Source organism: Astyanax mexicanus, chromosome 7 (assembly GCF_023375975.1).
Source record: "Astyanax mexicanus isolate ESR-SI-001 chromosome 7, AstMex3_surface, whole genome shotgun sequence".
NCBI classification, from domain to species: domain Eukaryota; kingdom Metazoa; phylum Chordata; class Actinopteri; order Characiformes; family Acestrorhamphidae; genus Astyanax; species Astyanax mexicanus.
In genome coordinates, this window is record NC_064414.1 from 8377897 (window position 1) to 8401614 (window position 23718).

The 23718-nt window shown below is 38.9% G+C and overlaps 1 protein-coding gene across 1 annotated transcript in view; it reads left to right on the plus strand.

Moving 5' to 3' along the window:
• The first annotated feature begins 1184 nt into the window (after nt 1-1184).
• The window catches only part of pdss2 (prenyl (decaprenyl) diphosphate synthase, subunit 2), a 55520-nt gene continuing 32986 nt past the window's right edge, over nt 1185-23718 (plus strand). The window contains exons 1-3 of the mRNA XM_049481552.1: nt 1185-1524; nt 3821-4063; nt 18110-18244. Of these exons, the coding sequence (XP_049337509.1) occupies nt 1496-1524; nt 3821-4063; nt 18110-18244 (407 nt within the window). The 5' untranslated portion in view covers nt 1185-1495. The remainder of the gene's footprint in view (nt 1525-3820; nt 4064-18109; nt 18245-23718) is intronic.

A 23718-nucleotide genomic window follows, 5' to 3' on the forward strand; every position in this document is an offset into this window, starting at 1 on the left:
CTCGTTTGTTTACTTTCTCTCTGCTCTCTCCATCTCATTCTCTCTTGTTCTCTCTCCCTTTCTTTCTCTCTCGTTCTCTCTCTCTGCTTTCTCTCTGTCTCTCATTCTCTTTCTCTGTTCCCTTTTTTTTCTTTTTTCTCTCTCTTGTACTCTCTAGTCCTCTTTCTCTGTCTCTTTCTCCTTGTCTCTCTCATTCACTCTCTGCTTTCTCTCTCACTTGTTCTCTTTCTCTCTGCTCTCTCTCTCTCTCACTCTTTCTCTCTTGTTCTCTTTCTCTTTCTCTGCTCCCCGCTGCTCCCAATGCAGCTCCTAGCCCCGCCCACCACTCAGGCTTTGGATTGACAGGCAACTGAATTAATCACCTTGCAACAACCAAAAAGCTATTGCAACAGAAATGAGTTGAAATGTGTGAGCACAAATAACTTTTGTACAAATAAAAAATGAACTTTTTGGGATTTTTTTTCTAAAACCTTATGTAAATAACAGGGCTGTGTCCTTAACCTGGAAACTGATTTTGCAACTCTATCTTGCCATCTGTCCAAATAATGGAGGTAACAAAAGAAGCTGCTTACTAGTCTTTCAGCGGAGAATACACCACAATTTCCTACCCAGGAAATGTTTTATAGATTTTGGAGTGATATTACTGTGGCCCGCCCACAAAACACCTGGGCACACATTATAATTATAATTATAATTATCTATTAATTCATTTAGCTTTTAAAATGTGTATGTGTACAAATAATACAACTTTTTAAAAACACTTATATGGCTGTAGAACATATATCTGACCTCTTTATGAACAAATAAAAAAGAGATAAATAATTTAAAATGAATTAAAAGAAAGAGTATTGTAGTATTTTCCCTGCAATGAACAGGTGTTTAAACATCCACATTTAACAGGATGACCATATATTTGCTGACTGTTTGCAGCAGCTGTGATTGGCTGGGTTATTAAGTGTTATTAAAAGGGATCAGCTGTCTCATTTCATCAATTACTGCTCCTTCTCTCCATTTCTCCACCTTTTTCTGGGGGGAGGAGAGGATGAGTAGCAAAAGTTTCTGGACGCAGACATCGTGTCGTGCTGCAAAACACAACCAAAGCGCATTTTAAGGGAGTAGTGTACACTAGGTAGTGTACAAGTGTACAGTAGTCAGTTGGAACGCACCCCCGGGAGCGCGTGCTTCACGACCAGCCGTAAAGCAGTCGTTAAACATGGCGGCGGCGGTGTGTGAGTTGAGTTTTGGGTTCTGAACTCAGATAAAGCTGCTTTTCTCCGTCCTGACATAGTTTCCCGAGGATTACTGAAGCCGGGGAGCAGCAGGAGGTGCTGGCGGACAGTCAGAGGCATCGCTGGGCTTCAGGAGAGAGATGTTTGATTCAGAGAGGAGGTGACATTGGGAGTGACACTGAGCTGAGTTAGATTCGGTTATATCTCTGTGTTTTAAACTGGGTTTCTGTATTTAATAAAACTCCTGCAGGAGTGAATGGACGGTCATGACATCCCTGCACTTCTGTAGTACGAGGTGAGTCGCTTTAAATATTCTTTATTTAACTCCAGTTTAATGACAGGTGGTTTATTTTGATAGGGTTTAACACATGCTGTCTAGTTAACCAATAGCATCTCCAGGTTGAGGGCTGGACGATATGGCCCTAGAGTTCTATCACGATATTTTAGGGTATTTTTACAATAACGGTATTGTTGGCAATATATTATATATATATTTTTTTATATACTAATAATTTCTAGAACACACTACCAGTGGTGGATTAAGGTGATCGGGGACCCTAAGCCACACTTTAAATGGGCCCCCAATCCCAAACACTTCTTCTATAGACACACACACACACACATACAAAATGCTATTTATATTATTGTTGTCAGTTGTTCAAAAATATATAAATATATATATTTTAATTAATAACAACAATATGAGATATTAGCCATATCTCAGGGTAGTTTTGATGATTTGGGCTAAAAAAAAAAAGAATTAATAAAAACTCAATATCCAGAATTGAAGTAAAATTAATAAGAGATATAAACTTTTTCTAGTAGATATTTAATGGGAAATGAGAATAGTGTGAATATTCCTTTTTGCTACAAACAAAAAAAAGTTGTACCATGATGGCCCATATGGCTCTGCAATAATATCACAATATTGATTGATATTGAAATGTTTGGTGATATTATTGCGTATGATATGGCAAACCCTTACTGGGTGATATATTAAGTGGGTACCACTTTAATATAAGTCTACCTTTATAAAGGGTTTTTAAATGGTTTACAATTAGTATTATTATTAATGGTTACTAGTTAGGTTGTAAATGCCTTAAAAATCATTAATAATCAGATATAACACATACGTAAAAGGGCAACAATATAGATGGCTGTGGGTTCACTGGTTTGCAAACAACAGGTCATTGTTGCCCTTTCTACGTATGTCTTATAACTGATTATTAATTATTTTTAAGGCATTTACAACTTAATTAGTAACATTAATTAACTAATTGTAAACCATTTATAAACCCTTTATAAAGGTAGTCTTATTTTAAAGTGGTACCATTAAATGTACTGTATCACAATACACAATACTTTTAGCTAGGTAGTGATCTACAATATGCACAGAAATAATGAATTATATGGGTATGCATTAGGGAGGGGGACATGGCCCTAAAATGTTATCACGGTATTTTAAAGATAACGATATTCTTGTCGATATGACCAAAACACTAATATAAGTTAATTTCAATATATGCTACTGCAATTAAATTAGTATAAATATGTTTAGAATAAGCATAACAGTTTTATTTATTCAGTAGACATATAAAAAACTCTAAACATTTGTCTGTTTCGGAAATAGTAACGTATCAAGAAAATATCAATAATAATAGTTTGACCAAATAAAACAGTAACAAAAAAGGTAAAAAAACAGACTGCTTTCAAGAGTATCACAATATGGAGTTTTTTTATTGTGTTAAAAAAATTGAAGGTGTTATTGCATGCGATACAATATGCCACAACCTAATTGAGATTTTCACCAAATTGTAACAGAAGTCAATGATTCAACATGCCATGATACTAATAACGCACTCCAAATATCCCAAAATTAAGTAAAATTAATTACAGATAAAATCTGTCTCTTCTAGATATTTAATGGGAAATGAGCACAGTGTAAATATTCCTTTTTGGCTACAAACAAAAAAGTACCGTGATGGACCATATGGCCCTACAATAATGTCATGATATTTCAGGGAGTTTTTGCGATAACAATGCCCTACTGAGTTTACTATATCACGAAACACAATACTTTATACAGTGTTATACATTCAGTTGAAATACTAAAAAAAAAAGCTATAATGTTTGTCTGTTTACTATATTACTAATAATAGTGTGACAAAATAAAATAAAAAAATACAGGAAAAAAGTAACGCAATGAAACAACAAACATCTCCCACAACACTAAAGTGCAGAACATTTAGTGTGTGCACATTAACTGCTAACAAACAATTAAAAGTAAACACAGTAAATAGCAAAACAAATACAGTCTAATGAGATTAATGCCTTGTCACACCCCTAATAATTGCAGACAAAGGCCAATTTCAAAGTTTCTAAAAAAAGAGATGTTCTTTCATTTGTAGACGTGCATCTGAAGACATGTGTGAAGGCCCCAGTGTAGGGACTCATTCTGTAGTTGTATTAACAAAAAATAACTATATTCTTAAGTTCATGAAGGGCTGTGTACGGGGAGGATGGTGTACATAGCAGGTTTGTTTCTGTTGGGTTAAAAATGGTGGTTAACTGTTTTTGCTGTTTTTGTTCAGGATGGCTGCCTGGTCACGGCTCGCTTGTCTGGGCTCATTAAGCCGAACACGTCGGGGTTTGAGCATCTTCTCCAGCACGTCTCCTTCCAACTGGACCAAAGTGGTTTCAGATGCTGAGAAGATCGTGGGATACCCCACATCCTTCATGAGTCTTCGCTGCCTGCTCAGTGATGAGCTCAGCAATGTGGCCATGCATGTGAGAAAGCTGGTCGGGACAAAACACCCTTTACTGAACACGGCCAGGTATGAGCGCAGTTATTAAAATCAACTGAGTATTAGAGTTTTATGATGGTGAATGGGACAAAATGAGACTTATAGAATCTCTTTTTTCCACTGTTGAATTTGCGTGCCTCAGAACTACTGTTGCAGTTATACATTTAATTCAGTTGTGTCATCCAAGTCATGTGATTGAAATGTACACAGAGAAATAGAGCTAGCTAGCTATCTCAGCTAACATTACTATCCTAGCCCTGTACAGTTTTTATATTTAAGATTGAATACAGCCAACAAGCATAAGTGATCACCCTGTATACATTTCTTTAATAAATTTACATTGTACTAAAATACATTCATTTATAATGGACATACATGCAGCTGAAACAGGGAGCCTTGTGCATCCCAAATTTATCAACATTAACATTTTAATATAACATTATAGTCATTGTGGCAACATAAGTCAATGATCCAACATGCCATGATACTAATAATGCACTCCATATGCAGAACTGAAGTAAAATTAATGAAAGATAAAATCTGTCTCTAGTAGATATTTAATGGGAAATGAGAACAGTATGATTATCCCTTTTTGCTACAAACAAAAAAAAGTTGTACTTTGATGGGCCATATGGTCCTACAATATGTTCCTACAACATATTTCAGGGTGTTTTTTCCCGAAAACAACGCTCTACTGGGTGATGTATTGAGTGTACTATTACTTTTAGCACCATTTAATACATTCAGTAGAAATAATTTAAAAAAGCTATAATGTTTGTCTGTTTGGATTTTAAGTGGGCCTTTATAGTGCGAAAATATGGCATTCCTTTCTTTGTCAGAAAACCGCAAGTTTATGACATTTTTGCCCAAATAATTTTGGTTGCTGAATATTTAATATTAATAATAATGCATCCTATTATATTTAATAATAATGCATCCTCAAAGAGAAACAGTGTGGATATAGTGTAAATATTTAATAATTGGATGAGTTTCAACTTACTGTTGTGGTCAAATGGGATGTAGTTTGGGCAACATTTAGAGCCCAAACAGCTTGTTAGAAGCCATGGTTGGTTTAGCTTTCTGGTTAATTATCTTCCTAATGAAGATAATGGCTACATTATAGATGCATTACCAGCTTTAATGATCCCATCTTTTATTGCCCTGATGGTTCACATTTGTGAATGTAAGTGACTCACATATCATTACTCAGAAACGACCCACATGTATGTTTTTCATTAGTTTGTACTACCTTGCAGTTGGGAACAAATCTCAGGTCCGGAGTCAATTCAGGCAAGTCTCAGGTCCTGAGTCAATAAAGGCAAGTCTTAAGACCTGAGTCAGTACAGGCAAATCTCAGGTCCTGAGTCAGTCCAGGTAAGTCTTAAGGCCTGAGTCAGTACTGACTAATCTCAGGTCCCAAGTCAGTACAGGCACGTCTTAAACACTTGGTCAGTACAGGCAAGTCATAGGTTCCGAGTCAGTACAGGCAATCTCAGGTCCTGAGTCATTACAGGCAAGTTTCAGGTCCTGGGTCAATACAGGCAAGTCTCAGGTCCTGGGTCAATAAAGGCAAGTCTCAGGGCCCGAGTCAGTACAGGCAAGTCTCAGGGCCCGAGTCAGTACAGGCAAGTCTCAGGTCCCAAGTCAGTACAGGCAAGTATCAGGTCCCGAGTCAGTACAGGCAAGTCTCAGGTCTCGAGTCAGTACAGGCAAGTACATTTTTTGCAATCCTCTACCAGTGATCATTGGTAAAGCCAGACAGGATGTGCGATGTCACTTAAGGCAATTAAACTTGTCATGTTGCAATGTTTTGATTCTTGACACAAAAAGTAGATACACAGCACTGTCTCTGTGTCTGTGTAAGTGACAGGCTGCTGCTGCCTGAGAAGCGCAAGGGGGAGCGTGAGGGGGGGCAGGAGTAAACACGAGGTAACTGTATGGCCTCCATCCACATGGTTGGGTACGTGCTTGTAAACGCTGTGCACCTCAGTCCAGCACAGTTTTTCAGCGCAGATATTTGCAGTTAGAGCTTAATTAACGCTTTTAATCTCAGAAAAACGCTTTTATTTACCTTTAAAAAGCCATTTAAATGCCTGATTAAAGGGCCGATTACTGTTGTTTTGCTGTTTTCCTCAGGTTTTAAGTGCTCTGCGCTGACTCAGCTCTTGATCGGTCCGGACGCGAGAAAGCGTGTAGGTGGGGGTGGGGCTTGTGACAACATGGGCCCTGCATTGTTTAATATTGTGATATATATCGTGGAAAAAAAACATTTTGCAAAGTACGTTTTTTCCTAATACCGTGCAGACCTAACTAATACTCTAGAATATGTTCTGAGGAATAAATCCTTATTTAGGGGGTTTTCTGCTTTTGCATCTAAATTACTCTTCTTTAGTGATTAAGAACACCCACCAGGTCCCGTGAGAAATTTAGTGTTTGATGAGTTTTTGAAATCAGTGGAAACAGGGAAAGATGATTTAGTTACACTTCCGTTGCATTGATGAAGCTAATTAGTTCACATCTGATCTAATGCTTGCATTACAATAAAATATGGCTTTTTTTTGTGCATGATTCTCAGCTGTTTGTCCATTGTGTTTTTTATCTGGCATTTTGTCCATATTATGAAGAGAATATGAGGTGTTCATACGTTGTCTTTAACAGCCAAGAGAGAGATTTCTTAGCTCTAACATAGTAAAATCACTACATAGTCGAGTCCATAGTCAGAGACATTAAAGCACAGGATTCTTACTTCAGAAGATAATTTTATTTGTCTGCAATATCTTTACATTCCCAGAACCAGTCACAATCAGACTCCCTCCTGTGGCTGTAGCCAGCAGTTCCTGTCTGGGGTTCTGCAGGCTACTTGAGAGATTGACAGGTGTGGGATGCTAAGGAGCAGGGAAGGACAGAAGCTAAGCTAATTTGATGTCACACAGAAGGCTTCAAGGCTTAGACTTGACTTGCACAGACATTCTCCAGTCTATCTCAACCTTATCACAGTCTGCTGTATCTTCAGCTTGTACAGATTTGCAAGAGCATCCAACCCCCGTAGAAGTTATTAGGATCAGTAGACTGAAGCAGGCTGTCTTGCAGCATTTGCTTGTATGTTGCAGCATCTTTCCTCAGTGTTAACCCAGATACCCATTTTTCTACTGAGGAAAAAAAACAATCCCACCACATGATAGTGCCACCACCATGCTTCACGCTTCAGTTGGTGTTCATTCTTCTACACACTCTTAAAAATAAGGGTATGGCTCTGAGTCGTCCACCGGACTAAATGCGAGGATCGCCAGTTTGAACCCCGAAACATGGTGGATACAATCAGCAGCCAGAGTCCGAGAGAGCATTATTATTACCTATGCTCTCTCTGGGTGGGTAGATGCTACTCTCTTCCCTCATCACTGCTGGCTGATGTATTGGAGTTGGGTAACTTCACTTTCCTCCAAGTTAAGACATCTTCCCTCAAACCAAAGCAGGATCGCTGATCAAGGTTTTATTACTTACTGGATAAAAGCAGCACATATTTGACCTCCAACCTCCTACAAACAAAAATGAGGACATCCACATGTGCCTCCATGGTGGCTTTTGGGATGCCCTCCATTTGAATGACACGCAAAGGGAAAGTTAAAGAGAACGGAAAGAGTAGTTGGGAGGGGTGGGGAATGGTGAAGGGGGGGGTGTAGTTGGAGAGAAATAACTGGAACCCAATCTCGCCCATCCAGACGACAGTACTGGAAACTGGAGCCCAAGGGTGTAATAACCTATACACCTAAATCTGATATGACAATCCATTTGGGTGTTGGTGCGGAGGGAGCTTGGAGGGTACCCTGTCTCTGCCCCCCCACCCCGTGTCAGCACAGAGTCAGCCTTCTCTTCTTTCTTTCCGTGTCTCCTTGCCCAAGACGCGGCAATCGTATATATATACCCACAATGGCAGACGGGCAGGCCGTGGCGGTTCGCTTTCCGGCCTCAGCCTCCCGTCCATTCTTAAAAACCGTGGCTCAGCGAAGCTTCCCGGAGAGAGACGGCAGGGACTAGGAGACTGCGGTTACGGCGAGGGTGTGCGGAGTGCAGGAGGTGTAGACAATCTGGGAGAATCCTTCGTTTGATCAGGCACTTTCTCTCGGGAGATGACAGCCTGGTTTTGGTGGGTGGTCAGACTGCTTCAGGAGGAGATAACATCACATAGTGGCACCCAATACTAAACCGACTGCTGCTGACACATGCAAACACGTTTTACGTTTTACACACAGTGAACAAAATTTATTAGTGCAGTTTATTCAGACATCATTTCAGAATGCTTTAAAGAACCATAATGTGAAGATTTTTAAAATAATAAAAGTTTTTTTTACACTTCATTACAAGTCATTATTACAAACACTAGGCCCTACAGTTTGTACTTTGGTTTGTATTCATTGTATGTGGGCACAATGGAGCAAAAATCAAAAATGACATGATTACAGGCCCCTGTGCTCTGGGCCTGCATGGGGTTGCAGCACGTTGTCATGCAACTTCCTGTTTTTATGTTTTTCCTGTTTTTCACTAACATGGAAAAATCGATGGGCTATGTATCGGTATTGGACATATTTCAGGCAAAAAATGCTATCTGAGCTGGTCAGATTCAATTCACAAATTTAGAGATTTAGAATCTGACTTTTTAAAAACATTTTTTATTTATTTATTTATTTTTTAAATTTAAGACTCTCATATATTCACAGTTATTCACACTGTTACTTGCTGCTGTATTTATTGTATGCCGCAAAAGGACTAAGCCATGCTGGCCACATTTCTCAACAGGCTAACCCCAGCTGTGCTACTTTAAAATGTATTGATTTTATGCACGTCTCTAATTATTTGTATTAGTTTCTGTTTATTATTTTATTTCACCTATTTATTTAAAAAATAATGGTTTACAGCTGTGACCAGTCAATGTATAGAACAATAAGCTAAATAAATGTGAAACTAAAAATTGTGAAGACAAATTTCATTCTTTGCAACTTATACATGTGTAATATCGGATATCGACATCGGCTCAAATTTCCCACATCGGTGCATCCCTGGTATTGATTGCTAAAATATAACTGAAAATGGTTATACACTTTCTAAGAACTGCACCCATGCGTTTCAGATCAGATGGCAAGAGTGTCTGACAAAGATTGCTTTCATTTTCTGGCAGCAGTGTTTCATTTTCATCTCTACAGTGTTTCGTCATGAAAAGACGCTTTTAATTTATTCGTTCAAGCAATAAGCTTCACAATTTTGGAGAATACACAATGTTCATTCTTATTGTAAGCATTTACATATTTCTATCTGAAACCTATTTTTATGACTCGGTTCCACAATTCTGTCCACGTTCTCTGTATCAGAGAAACCGGAGACCACTCTGTCTCGACTTGCGTACTCCTGGCTTAGCACTGTATATGTAAAGTGCAAACTGGATTAAGACTAATCTTAGATTATCCAGCACCCCAAATAGAGATCCTCCACTGAAAGGGAAATTTAGGTTTGGGACTAGGTTTAAAGCTCCACTAGGTAGGATTGAGATTTTGTGCTCGTTGGCTCCCCCTATAGTTGTAGAGTGTAATAAATGTTTCAGGCGGATTAGTTTCTCTTTCTCGTTTTCTGTCTTTCACAGACATTTTCTGTCTCTTTCCAGCTGCCAGAGTGTCTGTATGTTAGTTTGTAAAGAATGAACCAGTAGTCCTTGTAGAACTGTTAGAACTAAAGGTCGGAAAGCAGGTCGCAGTTCTCTTACAGAAAACTTACAGAGACCGGTTTGAGCTCAGAGGAGCTCCGGCACAGACACGAAAGGACCGCTTTTAATCCTAATACACCTCAATGCAGCGCTGCAGTGAGTTTCAAGCAGTAATTGTAAAAAATCAGTAATGATTAAAAAATCAAGGAAATCCTACCTAGGGCTGCTTTAAGACTCCCTATACAGAAAAGCAACTCTATCATTTTCACAGTTGCTCCTGTAGTGTGGTTAATGGGCACATTCTTGTCCATCTGACCCCAAGGTTTTTCCCTACATCTTAATTAGTCATGGTAAATAATGTGAGGTGTTCTTGCTGACCTGCAGTGGGGAATAGGTGAAAGATGACACTGTGACAAATGAAGCTGCTTCCAAGGGTAATGAATGAAGAGGTCCTCCAGAGAGTGACCTGTTTAACGTCGAACTGCTGCGTAAATCCTCAGCCTTTGTTGGTAGTTGTTAATGTGCCTGATAAAAAGAGAATGTTAATAGAACATTAGAAGACTTAAATAGTTATTCTGTAATTAACATCTTTTCTTTTTTTTGCTCAAATTACTTTTAGCTGCAAGTCAGTATACACCACCAAATGGTCTCTGATCAGTGCCACATAAGCTCCCTAACTTCCCTTGCTGTTTTAGCATGTCATTTTTGTTTGTACACAGTACTAGTGCATCTCAAAAAATTTGAATGTCATTAAAATAAATACTTTATTTCAGTAATTCAGTTAAAAATGTGAAACTCATATGTAATATAGATGTATTACACACAGAGTGATCTATTTTAAGTGTTTATTTTTTATTGTTGCTTATTATGGCTTACAGCCAATGAAAACCCAAAAATCAGTGTTTTATTAGAATATCATGTAAAATCAATTGGTACTATGGGCAATGTGGGCAGTGAGCCAAGTCCTGCTGGAAAATAAAATCTGCATCTCCATAAAACCTGTCAGCAGAGGGAAGCATAAAGTGCTGTAAGATTTCTTGGGAGAACACTGGACTGATTTTGCACTTTGCACATCTATATAATGTGAGTTTCACATTTTGAACTAAATTGCTAAAATAAAAAAATTATCAATGATATTCTATTTTTTGAGATGCACTAGTAGTTGTGAGTGTTTACAATTATTAAGCATTAAAATAAGCTTTACAGTGCAATAAGGAGATCTTACAGTGGGAAAGAAGATGGTAAAAGCTGCATCTAAAAACACCTAAACACTGGAAATATTAAAGTTATTATAATGTAATAATTACACAGTAAAGATGTTTTTGCAGAATAGTGAATGTGGTCAAATGCAAATTGTGGAGCTCAAGTTTTGTAAATTTAAAACTCTGTACAACCAAGGCCATTGGCTAAAACACCTGTAATGCAAAGCAGGAAGAAAATATATGTAAATATATGTTTGTGGTTTTGTGGATTGGGAGGAACAATTCATTATAGTATTTTGGGGCATTTAGGCCACATCTGCTTTTTTTTTTATTACATATACATATACATAGTTTTAAGTCACTTTTACAGTTAAATCGGAGTTTGTTTTTGCACTTTGTGGGTTTGTTTGGGCGGGCAGGAATTTTATTAATCACAATCAGATGCTTAAAAATTTGATCCAGATCCTGGATCAGCAGATCCAAAACTGCTGATACAGATTCCCATAAAATAGTTATTTTTATATTAATATTAAAGATTAAGCGTTTGTTGTTTCGGGGCTGATTGGCGATACATGTTAACCTTTCTGGGCAACTTTGGTCATTTCGCATAAATTTTGTCCGCCTCTAAAATAAAACATTGGAAATTTTATGATGGCTGTAAATAAATAGAAGGACTTTACTCACCTAAATAAATGGAGATCAGCTAGTTTCATAAATATTGGCTGATCGATAATCACGTATTTTGGCATAATCGATTGATCTTTTCATCTCAAATGAATATTTTTTGTTTATTTCAATTGATTAACATTATGTTTTTAAAAATATATTATTCTTATTGGTGGTGTTCTGCTTAAGGTCACATTGTGAGGCTGAAATAGAGCACGATTACAAGTAACAGTCTTGATGATATAGAATTAAGAAACCTTGTTATAGGTTTCTTAATTCTTCTTAATTTCTTATACGTTAATTACCTCAAATTCAGACTTGATGTCGATATTGCATTAGATCAGTCCCTTTTTTTTTTTATAATTTATATCATTTTTTTCACATTTTCTCCATTTTCTAAGCTACGCCAAGTGTCCCTCCCATTCAGCTTCTACTCAGCTGTATATTCCCCCCCCCCACCCCCATCCCCCCAATCACTAGTCGTGCCACAACACAAGGAGGGTGAAGACTAGCACATGCCCCCTCCGATACATGTGAAGTCAGCCACTGACAAGGGTACCACTTTAAAAAAAGACTACCTTTATAAAGGGTTTATAAATGGTTTACAATTAGTTTACTAATGGTTTATTAAAAACATTAATAATAAGTTATAACACATACGTAGAGAGGGCAACAATGACCTGTTGTTTGCCAAATAGTGAACCCACAGGCATCTACATTGTTGCCCTTTCTAATTATGTGTTATGACTGATTATTAATGATTTTTAAGGCATTTACAACCTAATTAGTAACCATTAATAAACAAATTGTAAACTATTTATAAACCCTTCATAAAGGTAGTCTTATTTTAAAGTGGTACCCTGACAAGTGCTCTTTTAGGGCTCTGGTAGCTGATGACAAGCTACATGAATGGGATCTGAACCAGCAATCCCCAGATCATAGTGGCATTGCCTTAGTTCGCTGAATCACCCGGAGCCTCCTAAGTTGTCCCTTTTGAAAGCTGTTTAAAAGCTTGTTTAATACAATACAATACAATAAGCTACAGTGCAGCTTTAGCGCATGCAGCTGGGTTTCAGTCTGCACTGCTGCACACAAGCTGAAGAGTTGCACTATGCTAACAAATGATGTTAAAATGTATTGCTTTACAGATATATTAATTATTATTTAATATAACACCAACATCAACCTGTCTGCAGTTTGCTTTAGGTCTATACCGAAGCTACAAGGAGAGCAAATAGACTGAGGAGATTTTTTTTTTTTTGTAAGTGATTTTCCTGTCGATTATTCCTTTTATTTTAATAAGAGCAAGATTTTAATGCTTAAATTTTATTCCGCTCGGTTTCAGCTCTCCCTTCCTTCCTTTCTTTCCTTTTTCTCTCTTCTTATTACTGTGCATGGTTTCTCTTTATGTAGCTTGCTATCGCTCTCACTGTCTCTGTGTTGAAGGGTAGGGGGGTCGTGAGGAGGCGTGTAGGCTGCGGTGTGTGTTAGGGGGCGTGTCTGGCTGTCAGCTCGTCTCCATTAGTGTGGCACTGATTCATGATGAGCGTTTCTCTCCTCTAGAGGCGGCATCAGGGCCAGCATCGCCACAGGAAATGGCACATATTTATCGCCAGGGAATTGAGAGGTGTGTTAAGAAATGGTGTCCTGTACACACCTTCCAACCATGTCGCAGTGTATCTGCACATACTGTGCATCTTTACACACCATCAAAATACCCTTTAAATGAAGAGATTATTGCCTCTAAATTCTCCATTACTGAAAACAATTATACTAACAAGCACTTCAAGCATTAGACTGTGAACTTATTTAGTTCTGAGACGAATATAGTGTAAATGGAGTGTAAGCCTGTAAAACACTACTTAGGACTCTTAGGATATCTTACACCTTGTGAAATACAGTGTATTTCTATGCCTTGTGCCTGCATCTTTTAAATAGCAACTGTGCTTTTGAATATATCTACGATGATATATTTCTGGCATATTGCTATCTTGTCAACAGAAAACACAGGTGCTCCACTGACTGATTAGATCCTAAACAACAGCGCAAGTGAGACCAAGACAGTGTGAGTTAGCGAGAGACAGCGCAAGAGCAAGCGCTTGACATCATAGCACAGCGGAGATGAGTTGACAACGATCACCAATTTGAATGATCACCACGAACATGCTCACTGATTCAAAATCAATTCATTTAGGGAAATTTCAGTTACAAAAAAAAATGTTTGAATGTGAACTGTTGTAATTATACAAGAAACACTGAAACTTCCATTATTATAGTATTACTGTTTATATTATATAGACTTAACACAACGTTTACATTCTTTTTTTTTTTTATATCATTTAATGAAGTTAATTGCTACACCGAGTTTCAAATCTCTATACAGGTTTGGAATGACCACTTTAATCAAATGTTTACGTATGGGTAAAACTTCATACATTTCTTTTTTATTTGCGAATAAAAGTGTGAAATGTACCCATAGTCACTAGTTCAGATGTGATACTATAATAGTAATTATAAAAACACAACAAGCAAAATGAATAAAGTAAAGAGAGAAAACTTTATTAATTCAAAGGAAACTCCCCACATCACTCCTAGGGTGATGTCCACAACACAGGGCGTCTGTGAGCTGATATATCGGAACCGAGTCGCTGTGCTTTCCTCCGAGCGCTCTGGCTACTTGGCAATGCTGCATCAGCAGCAGCTTGAAAACAAGCGGTGGCTGGCTTCACATGTATCGGAGGAGGCATGTGTTAGTCTTCACCCTCCTGGTGTGTTGGGGCATCACTAGTGATAGGGGGAGTCCTAATGAGTGGGTTGGGTAATTGGCTGTGTAAAGTGGGGAGAAAATGGAAAAATTAGAAATAAAAAAATAAATAAATAAAATAAAATAAAACCAGGCCCAGTAATCGTGTTCTTTTGGGGACAAAATACTCTGAATTAGTAACAGCGCTTCATAGAGAACACAATTATAATTTCATTATTTACACATTTAATCACTGAGTTTCAGGTTAATCTACAGTTAAATCTGGTACACTGTACGGCCGCCTGACGCTGCTAGCGCACCGGCGGGGGTTAGCTTAGAGCACAGGCCGCGTGTTGTGCTTGGAAATCTGGCCAAAGGGGGTTTAGCTTAACCGGTGATTTTGCTAACCTGTTAAGCTAACAGTGGATTTAGCCGGTCAGGTCTTAGTTTAAATAAAGTACAGGTGAAAAATAATACTGAAAAACAATTTAAAATATTGTTAAATGTACTATTTTGATAAACACAGGCAGCAGTGAGTGGAAATACAGAAGAAAATTACTTAAATTTTTACCGAAACTCCCCCGCAATCTGAAGATCGATTCGGGTTTATATCATTAAAATGAAGATCGATTTAAATCGAAGAATCGATTTTTTAAACACACCCCTACCGATTTCTACATGTGCTTCCATCAATTTTTCTTCACAACCGCTTACACCAGGTGGTGTATCGATATCTGAGCCAAGACATAAAGGCGTTTAGCTTCTGACAAAACATCTTGATGAGCTAAAGGAGAAATGTTTCTGAGCAGATTCCGCTTGATTATTAAAAGACCAGAGACAAGTGTCCTTTAACTGTTTCTGCCCCCCCACACGACCTCCGGAGATCATTCTGAAGAGCCGCGTTGTGCGGTGGTTCTTTATAAGAGAAGGGTTAGCAGGTTGCGCAGCTAACGGGTCTGCCGGCTCTTCCTGGAAAGCGTCAGCGCTAATCTGCTCCGCGGCAGCAAATTAATGGCGACGTTGAAAGGCAGTTCGGCTGATAACACCGATGCCCTCCAACCCCGGGTCACCCCATACGGCTTTAATTAACGAGCCAGTTTACACAGAGCGAGTGCGGGAGAGGATTCTATTAGTTCGGGAGGGTAATGGAGGGGACAGTTTTACCCCCAGGATGGAAAAGAAAGAGAGGAAAGATTGGGCAACACGTCGCCTCATTAGGCGAGCATTCTGCGCACCTCATTTACATACAATTACTGAGCATTCGGGGGCTTTTCTGCTGCTGTGGTGGAAAGGCCAGGTCTAGACACACACACACATGCACATGTATGCACACACACACATGCGCACACACACACAGACCATGTGTTTGTCTCGACACCTGATCAGAGTCCTATTCAGACAATTTTTCACCAAATTGCCACGTGATGGCCCGAGGACACCAAAACAGTTTTTCTAAAATTGCACTAATTCCATTGCGCATCCAAATGGTAATTCTCTTCATTTTAAGCATTGGAAGCTTTTAAAATGCTTTTAAAAAAATTCTGAAGCAGGCATGCAAAGTGTAAGCTGCAAAAACAGTATACCATATCAGCCATTTAGCAGCATCCTTCCAACCACCCTAGACAACACACCCCAGCAACATCCTGGAATACCACATAATACCACATCAACCACTTAGCAGTGCCTTATCAACCACCTGAGACATCACACCCCAGCAATGCATCAGAAAACAACATCAACCACTTAGCAGTGCCTTATCAACCACCTGAGACACCACACCCCAGCAATGCATTAGAATACCACATTAACCACTTAGCAATGCCTTATCAACCACCTGAGACACCACACCCCAGCAATGCATCAGAATACCACATCAACCACTTAGCAGTTCCTTATCAACCACCTGAGACACCGTACCCCAGCAATGCATTAGAATACCACATCAACCACTTAGCAGTGCCTTTTAAATCATCCTAGATGCCACAGCCCAGCAGTGTCCTGGAATACCACATCAACGTTCAACATTATAGTGTGAAAAGTACACACTAGTACAGTACTTCTCATCAGTTGATCGCTAATCACTGTTTCTTTATCCGAAAAATAGATTTAAATAGTTTTTTTAAACAGTAATCGGGAAGACCCCAGCTGAATCCAGGCTGATGGAATCTATTTTTCTGTCTGTTTGGGTTTCTGTAAGGTAAAGGGATTTGTCTACAGCTCCTGTGGGTTCTTAGCACAGCGCTAAATGAAACCTGCGGGACTCTTTAGGCCCCGAACGAACACTAAAGCTGATAAATCTGGCATAAATATTTCAGACGTAATTCACACTGGCTGCACAGTGAGCGCCGGCTTTACTGCTTTTATAAGAGGAAACTGAAGAATTGTTCTAGAGCGAGAAGAGCACGGTTAGGGGTTGATGGTCCCTCAGAGAGGTAGAGCTCCGTGTGAGATCATTCAGCCGAACAACTGCTGTTAACGGACTTCTGCTGAAGGCTTTACTCTGAGGCCAGGAGGAACGAGCCAGAACTACACTCAGCTGCAACTCAAACACTGGCAGACATGCTGTATATTTGTCATTTGGTCTAATTAATCAAATTATGGACTTTGATGTTTTATCTGTGGTAGTGAATTTAGGTAACTTCTGCTGTGTTGCTGATTGGCAAAGCAAATTAGACATAGGAATAGGGCTGCACAATATGTTGCATAGTCATCGCAGTGTCAGCATGTGCAGTACTCGCATCGCAAGACGTGCAGTGTCAGTTCAGTTAGTCAAATAAAATCCAACACAAAACATGAAAAAAAAAATTAATTAAAAGGTTTCGCCCTCATGATTTGTGGTGAAAAATGCTGTCGATTATTTTTTTGTGCAATTAGAGATGTGACATTTAAGTTACATCTAATAATGGCACATTTAAAAATCCAAATCAGGAAAAATGCAAGTTTTTTTTTATATTTATTGTGAAATTTTGTTTGTATTTTGTAATTGTATTTTTAATTGGTTGGTTGCACTTTTTTCTGCAATGTTATGGTAGATTTTTTGGTTACCTTATTGTTATTCTTATTGTTTTTGATAAATTATTTATTATTTATCTTGTTACATTATAATGGTAAGGTAAGTTACTTTAAATAAAAAAAGACAACAGCTTATTTTTTGTTTTTGTAAACATTGTAATTTAGAGCATTTATTTGCAGAAAATGAGAAAAAGATGCAGAGCTTTCAGACCTCAAATAATGCAAAGAAAACAAGTTCATATTAATAAAGAGTTTAGAAATCAATATTTGGTGGAATAACCCTGGTTTTTAATCATAGTTTTCATGCATCTTCACATATCTCCTCCACCAGTCTTACACACTGCTTTTGGATAATTTATGCCACTCCTGGTGCAAAAAATTAAGCAGTTCAGTTTGGTTTGATGGCTTGTGATCATCCATCTTCCTCTTGATTATATGCCAGAGGTTTTCAAATAGGTAATTACAGTTTTGTAATAATGTTTTTTTAAATTCTAGTATTAATGTGACAAATTGTACATTAAGATCCTAAATTGGGATGCACTAAATAAAAAAAAAAATGGGGGCGTAAAATCAAACAAATACCTGAGACATTTTCTGCACGTTGTCATGTACAGCACTGCGTTATAATACACAACAGGAATTCTAGAATACTTCATCTGTTCACTACATTTAATAATGCATTATATAGAGTGTTTAATAGTGACCAAATATTATATGTAAGTATATCTTTTTTTTTTTTATGGAATCTCTCTGTGTTGCAGGGGTTTTGTGTATGACAGTAAGCATAACCTGCAGATGCGGGGGCTGGTTGTGTTATTGATGTCAAAAGCTGCCGGGCCGAGCAGCACATCGTCTGACGTTCTTCTGCCGGACATGGTCAGCGGCATCTACCCCAGGCAAGAACACACACACACACATACATACTCACACACACACAACCTGGAAGAAAAAGGAACACCTTATGTTTCAAAATGTAACCAGATTCATGTCCACATGTATTATATGTAGAAAATACGATATGTTCACATTCTTGGGTAAGATCCAGCTCACATGAACATTTGGATAGGGTTGATGTATATCTCATGTATTTTAATGTGGAAAAAGCTGTGCTCCGAAATGACTTGTGTGCATATGTCCAAATCAGTAAACTTCACATGAATTAACCATATGTTTTGAACATCAGCTGTGGACTATAGCTGAGCCTCAAAATGATCCTTTATGCACTTGCTAAAGGCTAATTTATATTTCTGTGTCGGATCAACGTGTAGTCTACAGCGTAGCCTGTACGAGTACCCTGCACAACTTGGCACGATTATACGCATATCTGTGTCGCACTGCAGTTTAGACCACAAAGGCTGGAACACAAGGAATAATCTCCATGTAACATTTCTGGGGAGGTGCACATCGGGCTATGGCGTAGGCCAGGGGCGCAACTACATACTTTTTGCGGTGTATGCAAACAAAAGGGGGAGGGATACCTTTTTAAAATCGCCGGGGGGGGGGGGTTAGGTATGTTTTAAAATCGTCAGCGCTGACAGGGGGGGGGGGGGGATTGGCAAGCGGATTGGCTGTTTCTCCGGAGAGGAAATTTATTTGGGGCTTTGATTTGGCGCCCCCTCTAGTGCAGAGCCCCTATGCTGCATACCCCCTTTTTGCGCCACTGGCGTAGGCTATTGCGTAGGCTATGTAGGGTACCTAGCAATGTACAGGCTACATGTAGGACCATGTTAAAAATAATTAATTACCACAAAGCACTGAAAATATCTAGAAAGATGTTCCTAAATGGCAATAAGGCAGTAAGTTGTATATTTATACTGCTATAGTCTGCAGTCTCCAGTGTGAACACAGCTTTGGGTACAGCTGTTACTATAAACTGGAGCCAACAAGAAATAATTTCTAAAGTGATGAAAGTTTCCTTGTTCTTTCACCATCAGAACCTGAGAAGACGTTGACACCTATTACACACACACACACACACACACACACACACACACACAGACGCACTTTCTGTCTCCTAAATTGCACTCCATTACTCCTCCTCCTTTCTCTCTTACTCTCTCGCTCCCTCAAGCCCCCTCTGAGTCACATGACTAGTGTGTGTGAGGTGGCAATCACTTCTCACTAATGACCAGAGCTGAGGGCAGTTAAACACCTCAGGGAGAGACAGAGAGATTGAGAGAGAGAGAAAGAGGGAGACAGAGAGCCACAATGCCCATCAGAAGTTTGAGGAACTTGTCTTCCATGTAGTACATATAGATACTTACTCTACCTAATGTAATTGCATATATACACTGATATACCAAACCCATGATTTTTGCCATATCCCATGTGAGCTAAAGAACATTTGCACTGACCTGCAGGATGTGTGTGGGGTCTCCTGAACTGATTGTGGATGCTTGTCACTGCACTGCAATGTCCACTGTCTGTGCAAAATGCCTTCTATGACATATTTCTGAAAGGACATTGGGGAAACTTCATCTTTAAGGAAGGAATGTGGTCTGGAAAAAATCTTAAATGATGGCGATCAGCAATCATTTAAATGTTTGGAGAAATCAAATCATGAAGAAGCAGTACTAGAACTCAGGGATGTGTTTAATAGTGAAAGTAAGAGCATTTCCACACGCACAGTGTGATGGGAATTCAGGGGATTGGGACTGAACAGTTGTACAGCCTTAAGAAAACCACTAATCAGTGAGTAAAAAAGAATATTTTGCTTGTTACATCATTAAATCAGCCTTTTAAATAACATCACAAAAATAAAACTTCTCTGTTTGATGTGCAGGGTGGGGTAATTGTGTAATTACACATAATGGACCATCCTGTGTAATGTAATGTCCAGTTAAGGGAATAAACATGCTCCTCCAACACACACACACACACACTCACACACTCCAGGGTGTCCGCAGGAGTATTCCTCTAACCAGACGTGTGTTTGTGTGTGTGTGTGTGTGTGTCTTTGGCCTATGATGCCAAGCAGTTACCAGAAGCGACTGTTTAATTTGGCAGTGTGTGAGAGAGTGTGTGTGAGAGCGTGTGTAAGAGACTGAATGAACTCTTTCAGAGTGGGACGGAGGAGGGATCACCACTCATCGACACACACTTGTCTGCTTTCCCCCTCTTTCAGTCTTGCACTCGCTTTCTCGTTCGTCCGTCCACAGCCGTGCCACTGTTCTTGGAGCTCTAACAGGAAGTGACCTCATAATTCCATTGCCTGGATGTAAGGCGTCATGGAAAACCAGATGAAGTAGTTTCCTTTCTCTCTTGCGAGCGCGCTCTCTCTCTATCGGCCTGTGCATGTGTGTGTTTACAGAGTTTTTAATTTGAAAAAAGGCAAATACTCTTATAGAAAAAAAAATCAAGTTGGAATAGAATAAAGCTTTAAGGGTAGCGTCACTGAATTCCCAGTTTGATTCGATTCTGATTTACAAGGTCCCGATTCTATTCAAAATTGATTAATTTAGGTAAATTTCAGTAGCAATAAAATTGTAGTTTGAATATCAAATGTTGTAACTATACAAAACCTCTTAATTATTAAATTACTTCATTATTAAAATTATAGCAACAGTTACATTCGTCTTGTAATATCATTTAATGTAGCTTAGTTAATTGCGACACTGTGCTTCACATCTCTATACAGGTTTGGAATGGCCACTTTACTCAAATGTTTACATGTGGGTAAAATATAATTCAGAACTTTAATGAGGCTTCGGAAGCCATCGTTTTCAATAGCGCTGTATGAACGTACAGTACAGGCCAAAAGTTTGGACACACCTTCTCTTTTTCAATGTGTTTTTTCTTTATTTTCCTGACTATTTTCATTGTAGATTCTCACTGAAGCATCAAAACTATGAGTGAACACATGTGGAGTTATGTACTTATGTAAAAAAAGGTGAAATAACAAAAAAAAAAATGTTAGAATCTATTTTCTTCAAAATAGCCACCCTTTGCTCTGATTACTGCTTTGCACACTCTTGGCATCATTCTCTCAATGAGCTTTAAGAGGTGATCACCTGAAATGAAAAGTTTTCCAACAGTCTTGAAGGAAGGAGTTCCCAGAGGTGTTTAGCACTTGTTGCTCCTTTGCCTTCTTCACTCTGTGCTCCAGCTCACCCCAAACCACCTGGATTGGGTTCAGGTCCAGTGACTGTGGAGGCCAGCTAATTTTTTTGTTAAGTACATAAAACTCCACATGTGTTCATTTCATACTTTTGATGCCTTCAGTGAGAATCTACAATGTAAATAGTTATGAAAATAAAGAAACAGCATTGAAAAAGAGAAGGTGTCCAAACCTTCGGCCTGTACTGTATATACCGACATTTTAGTTACTTAAAACAAAAACATAACATGCTTCATAAATATCTTATTTATTTGCGAATAAAAAAAGAGTGAAATTGACCCAGACCCACTAGTTCAGATGTGATAATATAATAAGCAAAGTGACAATAAAAATACAACAAGCTAAATTAATTATGTAAAGAGAGAAATCTTTATTAAATTCAAAGAAAAAAAAAAAAACAGCTGGTCTGACCGGAGATCAGCTCCTCCGTTCTATAAAAGCCTCTTCCTCGGCACGTTCATCAATGGGGACAAAATAATCTGAATTAGTAACAGCGCTTCATAGAGAACACTATCATAATTCTGTTAATTACACATTAAATCACTCAGTTACAGTTTAATCTACAGTTATTCAGTCTAACAGTTAAAAATGGTACACTGTAAGACCACCTGATGCTGCTATAGCGCACCGGCGTGGGGTGGGGGGTAGTTTAGCGCGCCGCCCGTGTAACCTGGCTAAAGAGGGATTAGCTTCCCCGGTGATTTTGCTAACCCGCTAAGCTAACGGTTGGATTTAGCCGGTCAGGTCTTAGTTTAAATTAAGTACAAGTGAAAACAACACTGGAAAACAACTTACAACAGTGTTAAATGTACTAGTTTGATAAACACAGGCAGCAGTGTGTGAAAATACAGAAGAAAATGACTTACATTTGTACAGAAACTTCTCCAAAGTGTGACTCGCCTGCTTCAGCCTCCTGCTCACCCCAGCCAGAGGGTGGTGCTTGCGAGGATGCTCTTGCAAAATAAAACCCGAGACGGGTTTTATGGAAACTGCACAGAAAATGGGCTAATTCTAAATATTGATTCGGGTTCATATAAATCAATATCGGATACTTTAAATGAAGATCGATTTAAATTTAAGGAGTCAATCTTTTAAACACATTGGATAATAATTGTATAACCATTGTTGTTGTTGTTGTTATTATCATAATTTCTGTTGTGTATAAATAACATCTAATACACATATAATGTAAATAGTATGTATGTTTGAAGCCGTATCTTGACATGAAACCTAACCAGTGTGTTCGCTGTGAATGTCGCAGTACACACTCGCTCAGTCCCTGTATGGTCATTAGAGGTGTGTGTGACCATCGGAGGAGTGTGTTGATGGATGTAGCAGTCAGCTGCTCTCCACCCATTTGACACACAGCATTTGTAAAACGTCTTTTGCTTCACTACCGCTGTCTGATCTTGTGTGTGTGTGTGTGTGTGTGTGTGTGTGTGTGTGTGTTTGTGTTTGTTTGAGGAAAAGTAGTCGTACATTGTGTGTGTGTGAGTGTGTGTGAGTGTGTGTGAGTGTGTGTGAGTGTGTGTGAGTGTGTGTGAGTGTGAGTGTGAGTGTGAGTGAGTGTGAGTGTGAGTGAGTGTGAGTGAGTGTGAGTGAGTGTGAGTGTGTGTGTGAGTGTGTGTGTGAGTGTGTGTGTGAGTGTGTGTGTGAGTGTGTGTGTGAGTGTGTGTGTGAGTGTGTGTGTGTGAGTGTGTGTGTGAGTGTGTGTGAGTGTGTGTGAGTGTGTGTGAGTGTGTGTGTGAGTGTGTGTGTGTGAGTGTGTGAGTGTGTGTGTGTGAGTGTGTGAGTGTGAGTGTGTGTGTGTGAGTGTGTGTGTGTGTGAGTGTGTGTGAGTGACAGATGGGTCACCTCGTTAAGGAGGAGAAGATGAGGACAGTGACAGATATGAAGTGTGGAATATTCTCTTTCATTATGGCTCTTAGAACGCATCTCACGAAACATCAGCGCTGCAGTTTATTGAGACATGATTTTTTTTTTCCTCTTTTTTCTGCCCTGAGCTCAGTAGCGCAGAGCGAAGTCTGTTAAGCTGATGTTCAGGGTTATCCAAAGTTCATATGTTCAACTTCCGTACAGAAGTCTGCAAAAAAAAAAATCTCAGCCAATAGCAGAGCAGTTTGTGTCGTTGGCTTGTGTGTCTGTTGGTTTCCTTGATCATGCATGAACTCCTAGTTAGGCTTGAGCTAATTATGCTATAGGATCAGTATCAATCAATCAATTAAGCTTTATTTTCACTTATAAATACATTGA